The sequence below is a fragment of the Sinocyclocheilus anshuiensis genome, unplaced genomic scaffold (assembly GCF_001515605.1).
Source record: "Sinocyclocheilus anshuiensis isolate Anshui unplaced genomic scaffold, SAMN03320099.WGS_v1.1 scaffold391, whole genome shotgun sequence".
Taxonomy (NCBI): Eukaryota; Metazoa; Chordata; class Actinopteri; order Cypriniformes; family Cyprinidae; genus Sinocyclocheilus; species Sinocyclocheilus anshuiensis.
Genome location: NW_015548229.1, coordinates 1,231,729 through 1,241,816, shown reverse-complemented (window position 1 = coordinate 1,241,816; position 10,088 = coordinate 1,231,729). Strand labels below are relative to the sequence as shown.

At 35.8% G+C, this 10,088-nt stretch overlaps 1 protein-coding gene across 9 annotated transcripts in view; it reads right to left on the bottom strand.

Annotated features, from left to right (window-relative positions):
• LOC107654555 (cadherin-18-like) overlaps positions 1–10,088 on the bottom strand; it is a 172,803-nt gene that overhangs the window by 54,296 nt on the left and 108,419 nt on the right. For all 9 annotated transcript variants that reach the window (XM_016441685.1, XM_016441689.1, XM_016441680.1 and 6 more), the window contains one exon: positions 4,965–5,084. In XM_016441685.1, the coding sequence (XP_016297171.1) occupies positions 4,965–5,084 (120 nt within the window). The remainder of the gene's footprint in view (positions 1–4,964; positions 5,085–10,088) is intronic.

Genomic DNA, 10,088 nt, shown 5'->3' with positions numbered 1-10,088 from the left:
AAAGCTGAATTTTCAGCATCATTACTCCAGCCTTCAGTGTCACATGATCCTTCAGAAATCACTCTAATATGCTGTTCAAGAAACATGTATTACTATTATTATGTTGAAAACTGTTTTGCTGTGTAGGGTATCAGACCGAATCAGACAATTTAAGATTTAATTTAAAATCTTAAATGATTCCCTTTGAGCTAAATTGACCTGTTTCCCTTACAGCTGCTTAATATTTTTATGGAAACTATGATGCATTTTTTCAGTATTTTTTTTTTTTTAAGAAAGTTTGAAAGTGTTACTTCTGCTCACTTGAATGCATTCAAGCTGAATAAATGATTTAAAAAACATATTTGGACAAATAAGTGGACAGATGATTAAACGGATAATTAAAATGATTGAAAAAAATCACACTGACTTGTACTGAAGGAGAAAATATCTAGAAAACCACCACTGCTGGAGCTGGAACACCAGTTATTATTATCAATATTGAAAACAGTTTTGCTGCTACAGTTTTATTGCTATTTTTTGTGGAAACTGTGGTACTTTTTTTTCAGGATTTTCTTTTTCTCCCCAGAAAGTTTAAAAGTGTTACTTCAGCTCATTTTAATGTTATTTAATTGTCAAACAAACAAACAAATAAATAAATAAATAAATACATAAACAAATAAATAAGCATATAAATAAACAAATAAATAAATAAATAGCCAGACAGACAGACAAACAAACAAATGCTTACTTACAAATAAATGGACAGATGATTAAACTGGTCAAAAGAAAAAAAAATCACATTGACTTGTACTTGTAAGGAAGATCTCAATAAATATCTACTAAAATTTCCAACCACTGGAACACCAAAAACACCCAAGAAATCATTCAGAACACTTTAGCAACCACATTACAATGCTGGAAACATTATGGTAAGTTTTGCACCAGCAAACACCACTCACTTTTGCCTTTCATCCAATTAATTATTCAAATCATTCATTAGGAAGAATCACAATGCTTGTTAACTGCTAGTTTATGGGCGGAATAAATCCCAGCACCTGACATTAATATCTCCTCTGTTTGAATGAAAATTAACTAAATAAAGAACTAAAGCCATTGCTTTTAGTTGTCTGCTATGTACTGCATTGCAGAGGAATGTTGAGCACAAAGCCATAGACTTCTGTTTACGGTGCCTCTGTAACTGCCACCAGTTAGAGCTGAACTAAATTAAACTAAACTGTATATTACTAGTATAGCATTCTCCTCCTAAATTACATGTCCTTTTCTGGCCGTGACTTTGTTATTCTCTCTGGGTGCATCTGCTGACCTAATGACCACAATCATCTTATCCAGCTCAAAACAATATGGTTGCGCATACCATATAATCAAAGAAAGATTGACTATTGACTAGCGCTCTCTCGGTTGAATTGATTCATGCAGGCTTCTCTTCTATCTCCTAGGGTGCTTTATCTAAAGTTTTTAGTCCTACTTGTCGTCTATATTTGTGTTCTCTGACATCCTGAGAGAAAGCATTTGACCGCCAATTACCAGTGAAGCCATTCAACAGTGCATTAAAGGGTGGAAGGTGATAGCATCTCATTTCCAAGAGATGATTTGAGCATATATATATATATATATATATACAAAATATGTTCAAAATATCTTTTCCCACAGATGAACACAAATAATTAATGTTTGAAAAAATCTGTGTTGTTATTGTTAACTATAACTGAAACAACTAAAAATATTTTTTGTTAATTAAAATAAATAAATACTAAAATATTACATGAAAAACCTGAACTTAAAAATAGAAATCTTTCCTTTGCAACTAACTGAAATATGTTGTACTAAAATCACTAAAACAAAATAAAAATACATATAATTTAAGCTTATATATGATATTATATTAATACATATATTAAAATAACACTGCACATGGATGAGTGAATTACAAATATTTAATTTTTGAGTGAACTATCCCTTTATTTTTTTTAATCGGGACCTGATTAGATTGTGAAAAGTGTTACTGTGTATTAATAAAGGGTAAAAAAGTTGTATAAAAATATTTTAAAAGTTTCAGAGACATTTTGATAAAATGCAGATTAGGGAGTGATAAACTAAAGAAAAATCTCTAAAAAGTCTTGCTAACATGACCTTGGGCATCATGCATAAAATTGGCATTACCTTCTTTAAATACATGTTAGAATCTGCATATACACCCACATCACTGGGTCATGGTTTCAGCGAGCAGCACTGGAACAAACTCTTCATATACTGTGCATGCCAAAAGCAAAATGCTTTCTCGATCTAATACATCTACTCTCTCATCTTTGTGCCTCACATACTTTGAATTTTCACAGCTGTCAGAGAGTAAATCAGACGTCAGTGACAAGCATAATTTCCTGCAGTAACAATTGAACAATAACTCTTCCATTTGATCAAATGTGTGACATTGAGAACTATTAGAGTAGTCTTTTATTTTTATTAAACATATTTTATTTTTCTCTCTCTCTCTCTCTCTCTCTCTCTCTATATATATATATATGCTGTATGTAGTAAAACATTTTTTATCTCTCACAACTTAATATATTAATTTTACACACGTCCAAATGGGATATTTGTCACTACAATGTTCCAAAAGGTAGTTTGTGAGAGATTGAAAGTGAAATATCACTAAAAGACGTAAAAACGTAGTAAAGCAAGGCTAATATGTCTGGTCTTTTTCTCTTCCTCACACAATCCCCTCAACCGGTTCTCATGTCTCCTGTCTGAATGCATTAAGTCCTTGTACAACATCTAAAATATATCAGTCTGGCAAAACTGATACTGTCTCTCACCACAATTCCATTAAGCTTTTCATCTCTAAAGACTCTCACCAAAGTCATTGATATGCCTGCATGCTCTTAACAACTGTGCAAAACAAAATTATTCACAGTTCCTCCACAAAATGCTGCATTAGTCTTTAGTAAACGCCAAACATTTACAATCCTGGATGGACTGCATTATCAAAGCACTAGTCTGTCAGTGCTGATGGACGAGATTTGTGAGAGCCTGTGTTAAGGCTGTGAGGTATCTAGCGATTATCATGAACAACTTCTTTATGATTTTCTAGCTATATTTCTCAAAATAAACATTATGTTGTGGTCATGACTATGTCGGGATGCATTGTAGGTGCTTGTGTATGTGAGAGAGAGGTAAAGTAGTGAAGTGTGGGATGTTTCAGAACCATGGACAGCACCTGATATGGACAAAGGAGCATTTCAGCACCATGGACAGTGTCAGCACAGTCCCTCTATGACAAATGGAGGAAAATCAACAGCATGTCAGCTGCAAGTACTTGAAGATTTGACATGCATAATGTCAGAGGTTGTGTGGAAATATTTTTTGCTTTAAATTCAATGTGTTTGCAAACCATTTTACCTCCTTATGCTGACATATCCAAGTGAGAGACTATTCAATGAACACAGAGCAGGACATGATTGTATCTATTGGGAAGTGGTTGGTTTCATACTTTCTTCATTCATTAGTTTCCTCTTTCTTTCTATATTTTCTTCCTTTTGTCTTTTCCCCTTCCCTATTCTTTATATTTTTCTTTGCATTATTAATTGTCTTACCTTTTTTCCATTCCTGCCTTGCTATTACTTCATTCTTATTTAGACACTTTATTCTTATTGTTCTCATTACTTCCTTCATTTGTTTGTTTGTTCATTTGTTCCTTCCTTCCTTCTCTATCTTACCTTCCACCCTTTTTCTTTGTCTTTCCTTTTCCCTTTTCTTTTTATCCTTCCTTTGTTCATTTTCCCTTAGTTTATTGTTTTCTTTTTCTTTCTTCCTCCTCATTTTCTTCCTTCCTATTTTCCCAAATCCTTTTATTTTTATTCTTCCTGCTTTTGTATTCCTTCTCTACTATATTACTATATTTCTTTCCATTCTTTCCATCCTTACTTATTTGCCCTTTCTTCCACTTTGTCTTTCCATTTCCCTTTTCTTTTCCATTACTCCCTTGCTTTTTTCTTTTCCTTTTTTCTTTGCTTTTTCTTCCTTTCTATTTCCCCTTCTTTTTTTCTTTTTATTCCTTATTTTCTGTCTTTCTCATTCATTCCTTAATATATTTCTTTCTTTCCACCCTTCTTTTCTCCCTCACCTCTTTCAGTCCCTCCTTCCTATATTTCTCCTTGATTCTTTCTTTCTTTTCCTCCTTCCATATTTCCTTTGTGTTTTTCTTCATTCTTTGTATCTTCTGTCCTTTTTCTTTGTCTTTCTTTCCCCTTTTTCATTTCTTTCTTTGTTCCTTTATCTTTCCGTCCTTTCTTTGCTTATGTTTTCTTCATTCCTGTTTTCTTTTATATCTCATTGCTTATTTTTTCTTTCCTTTTTTTTCTCTTCCTTTCTCCCTTTCTTCTTTCTGTCCTAATTTATCTGTCCTTCCTATATGATTCTTTCCATCCTTCTTTCCTTCCCCTTTCTGTCTTTCCTTTGTCCTTCTCGCTATCTTAACTTTCGCTTCTTGACACAAAACAAACTGTGTCTCCATTAACATTTAATGGTTCCTTGTAAAAACCCTCAAACAATGTCCACCTCTACTGAACACCAAATCCATCTCGAAGCACTCCGAATCTCGTTCTCTCTCCTTCCGTCTGTCTTTATCCCTGAAAGCCTTTACACAATGTTCTCTCCACCTCATTCTCCAGGGATGCTCTCCATTATAGAGCTGAGACCCAAACAATACAGCACGCATGTCAAGCTCTGTTTCTGAACAGTGAAGGGGTGCCGGTGGTGTATTGTATTGCCCACAGCTGTTTTCTGAGAAACAAACTTCACATTCTAATATGAACAACTCATATGACAAGCTAGGCAAATTTCCTGAGAATAGTTTTTAATTGTACACCTACTTGACGAAATGCGGCAGCAGTTTTAAACCTGCAAGCAATAAAAGCACTATTGATTCACTTTCACAGACACACAATGAAAAGATGTCATGAATTTACCGGATTTGGGGTCGACGGAGAAGTACGGCTGTCCATGCAGAATGCTGTACACCACCCGTGCACTGTTTCCATATGTAGGGTCATCTGCATCTGTCGCTGTGACTTGAAAAACTGATGTACCTGCAGAAAGAGAAAGAATAAACTATTGGTGCTGTTGTTTGAAGGGCGGTATGTATGTATCCAAAGGAAGAATTCACCCGAAAAATAAACATTTTCTGTAAAATGTACTCATCCTGAAGCCATCCAAGATGTAGATGAGTTTGTTTCTTCATCAGATTTGGAGAAATGTAGCATTATGTCACTTGATCATCAATGGATCCTCTGCAGTGAATGGGTGCCGTCAGAATGAGAGTCCAAATAGCTGATAAAAATACCACAGTAATCCACACAACTCCAGTTCATAAATTTACACCTTGATAAGCAAAAAGCTGCATGTTTATAACAAACAAATACATCAATGAAGCATTTTAACTTTCAGCCATCAGTTTTGGCCAAAATATTAGTCAGACATAGAACTGTTTAGAGCATTGTTTAGAACTGTTTTGTACCTTTGTAGCTTGTAAACAGCTTGATCAGTGCATATTTCTCTCCTGATTCAGATGAAAAGACTTTTTCACTGGAGAAAGAAATATGGATAGAACACTCATATTTTAGCCAGAAGCAATGGTTTGAAGTAAAAAAAAACATCTTGATGGATTTTCTTATTACAAACACAAGACCTTAATTGATGGACTGGAGTGGTGTGCATTACTTGTGGATTATTGTGATGTTTTTATCAGCTGTTTGGGCTCTCCTTCTGACGGCACCCATTCACTGCAGAGGATCCATTGGTGAGAAAGTGATGTAATGCTACATTTCTCCAAATCTGTTCCCATGAATAAACAAATTAATCTACAATATGGATGGCCTGAGTGTGAGGTAAATTTGTGAATTATTCCTTTAATGTGTTTGTGTCTGTGGAGAAAAAAATTAAAATTAAATACAACATAAGTGGACTGTACAGAACGATCCCTCAAACACCATCACATAATCTTCATGGAGACCTAAAACAAGTCCCTCAACAAACCAGGAGAGTTTCTCTACTGTTTCCGCCCATACTAAATCAACAAAGATTAAAGACAGGCTGGAAATGCAGTTGTGTGCTTTGTAATCTCTCTCTGTGTCCTTTAAGCCCTCTTATTCCCTGCTCTGTCTTTGTTCATTTCAGCCATCCACTTACAGTCTGTCTTTCTTTCATTAATTTTTTTTTTCCAGCTGACAGTAGATCTCTCATTCCTCATGCTGGCTCGGGTCGCATTTCTCATCTGCACTTGTTCTTGCTCACTTTCATCACAGCTCACTGGGTTCAGTCCATCCATCTGCATTGTCTGATGCTGACTAACTGCAAACACCACAAAACATTTAATGCAGTTTTGAGGGCTGAGGTGTAAAATATGATTATGGAGGCAAAATCTTGAATTTCCTTCTTTATCTTTCTCAGTCTCCCTTGCTGTGGTAAATTGTCTCTCTCTACTGAAGAAGAGAGAATGAAAATAATTATTTTTGTCTTTTCAAGTATTTTTATTTTAGTATAGAAGTTTTCTGTTCTGTGTTTATGTATCTTACTGAAACTGCCAAACAGGGCAAATTGAAAATAATAAAAAATAAAATTAAATAAAAATAAAATGTTAATGCATTATATGTTATTAACTAATAATATAGTTAATGCATTGTTCATTTTTCTTACCCCATTGATGAAAAAACAAAAACAAAAAAACGTATAAATGACATTTTCTGCAGTGTTCTCTTGTGGTGAGACCCAGCCAGTGTAAAGTCGAAAAGCCGTGTTCTCCCACAAAGACTTTCAAAAGCTTTTCAATTACGGTCATCACTCAGCGTAATGCACATGGGCGAGACAACGTTCACTGCTTTCTGTATAGTTCAACAGCATAAAGACCCGATAGCCGCAATTACTGTTACAGCTTCAGATAAACGTAATTTTGGTTCTAATACTGAAGCTTCAGTGGGTTAAAATGAGTTATCTCATCCCTCTCTGTACTCTATCCAGCTTTCAGCATTAGTGAAAACATTTCTATCAGACTCTAGCAGCAGCTGGAAAGTTGCTGAAACAGCTTGTCTAGAATTTTCTGACAAGAGCGTCTCCCAGGACCAGCAGATGAACTGTGTGTGTGTGTGGCGGGAGTAATGTTTCTGCACAACTAATAAAGATATTGAGTTTTACAAAATCCTAATCAAAATCTTACCCATAATAAAAAAATAAAAAATAAAATTACAGTAAAACTGCAACGCAAGCAGCGGCTAAGTGGTAAGCTGGGTAATATTTAGGAGTCAATACTGATCTTCTGCTGTTTAACATGGCTGTAAACACTCAGCAGCCACTTTATTAGGAAACCCTGCTGAAAAAGACCAGCTTACACCAGCACAAATTTCCAGGATGGCTTATGCTGGCTTTGGTGCACATTTTTCTACTAGTTTTGTTTATACTTAACTTGTTTTCCAGTTAAAGTGTATTTTGCCTTACTGCATTAGTGAATTTATTCACTAGTTGACATTCAAAAGTTAAAAATAACAATAAAAAATACACTGATATTCAATATAAATTTCTGAAAACTTAACACTTGTCTTTAACATCTCATGCAGTTTCAAGATATTTTTAGATATTTGACCTGGATCTTTTTTAAACCTTTAAAATCTGCCTACACACCAAAAACACTAAAAAATAAATAAAATAAGTAACATAAATAAAATTAATTAATTAATTAATTAAATAAATAATAATAAGGAATGATAAGGAATAAAAGTTTTGATTATATAAATACTGGATGGATGGATGGATCAATAGATAAATAGACAGACAGACAGACAGACAGACAGACAGATAGATAGATAGATAGATAGATAGATAGATAGATAGATAGATAGATATGGAAGGTTGTAAGCAGTAGTTGTTCTTTCACAGCTCTTGTTATCTGTCTCTCAGAGCTAAAGGTCTGGCTCGTATTCAGTCAATCAATTCAGACTGGCAGAGACTAATCATCAACACACAATTAGATCCAGAGCACTCAAACACACAGGGAATATTGACAGAGGTGGACTAGAGTTGCATGGGGGCATAAGTGTGTGCGTCCAGACAGACTCAGTCTGCTCACAGATGCTTACAGATAAACACCTCCAAACGCTCAACCCCAGCATAAGAGGAAATAAGACTAATTATTCATTTCCCTCTTTTTCTGTCGATCCTTGTTACCACAGCATTTCTCCTCCATGTATCCCATCAATACTAATCGACTGAGCATTTGTTCCTCCAACTCGGACTGCCAGCTGAGGTAATGCTGTGCTGCCAGACCAACTCTGGGTTATCTGGTTAGTCTTACATTTCCAAATGGAATGATTATGAAACTGGTTGCACTGAGTTTATATCCCTATGGAAACACATTGAGTGCTAATCCCAGTGTGAATGTTTTGTTTATTTAGATACAATCGTCATTCCACCAGGAGGGAACAGTTAATGAAAAAGTCTGTGAAAGTGATTTTGTGCCTCTTTGAGATGGCACAATAATGCGTCATTCACTTGCAGAACGCAAGCTTCTAGAGGGCACATGACTCTGTTGGGTGCAGAGCCAGTGGTGGTTTTGTAGGCAAACATTAATGCCTTGAATTTTATGCGAGCAGCTACTGGTAGCCAGTGCAAATTGACGAACAGAGGTGTGACGTGCGTTCTTTTTGGCTCTTTAAAAATTAATCTTGCAGCGGCATTTTGGATTAATTTTAGAGGTTTGACAGAAGTGGCTGGGAGACCTGCCAATAGAACAAGAGCTTGAACAAGGAGAATCTGGTGGTTCACCATATCAAAAGCAGCAGACAGATCCAGCAAGATAAGTATAGAGATTTGGAAGCCGCTTTTGCCAAATTATTGTTATTATTATTATTATTATTATTATTATTAATTATTATATAATATAATTATACTATTATTATTATTATTATTATTATTAATTATTTCAAATTGTAATAATATTTTTTAATATTAATGTTTTTGACAGTATTCTTTATCATATACATATGTATATATAATACCTTTAAAAAAATAGCTAAAAAATAAAAATAACTTAAAAAGAAGTAATAAAGTTTGGCATCATAATATTTTCAACTGCAATAATACAATTGTTACAAATAATACAACATTTTCAATTTGTAATAATATTTTAGAATGTTACTGTCAGCATTCTACCTCCTGTAGTTTGTCTCCGTGCCCCTAGAGGTCCCCTGTTTTTTCCTCTGCCTTAGTTCTTCCTCGGGTGGCCTTGTTAGCGTTATCCAAGTCACCTGCGCCTTGTTTTCCCCAGTGTATTTAAGTGGTGTATTTTTCCCTTGGTTCCTCACTCGGTTTTTGAGTCTTCGCCCTGTGTCTCCTGCCTGGTCTCGTTAAAGCCTCTCTAGCTACCCCAAGTAGGGTTTCCTGAGTTTCTTCCTTTGGTTATAATTGTTCTCTGGTTTTGTTTTCTCCCCTCGTGGAGTTTTGTTTTCTCATGTGGTTTTTCCATTATTTTTGCTGTAGTTAATACCTCAGTCCGAGAAGACCTTTTGTTGTATTTTTCTTGCAAAGACTTTTTTGTAATAAATCTACGTTTCCTGGGAAACTGCCTCAAGTGTTTCGTTTGGGTCTAACATTACCACTCCCGTGGATTAGTGGTAGATCTCTCAACTACCATGCCAGAGACCCGAGTTCAAGCCCGGCGCGTGACAGAAAAACCGAGTCAGCTATGGACCCAGAAACACTCACCTCAAAGGACCTGTTGGCAGTGATTGCCCAGCACGAGTCATCTTTCCAGCTGTTCTCAGCCATCAGAAGGAGCTAATGACCAAACACTCTCAACTCCTGGCCGATGTGATGGGTTCCATCCTCCAGCTCTTTGAAAGGCTCCCGGGCGCTTCACCTCCTGCTGCTTCACCCCCAAGTGGCAACAGGCCTACTTCAGTTGCAGAGCCTCGATTACCACCTCCCAAGCCCTTTGCTGGGGATCCTAGTTCCTGCCAGGGTTTCCTCACCCAATGCTCCCTGATCTCCGAGCTCCAGCCCTCAAGTTTTCCCACAGATCGCTCCAAGATTGCTTACATAATTTC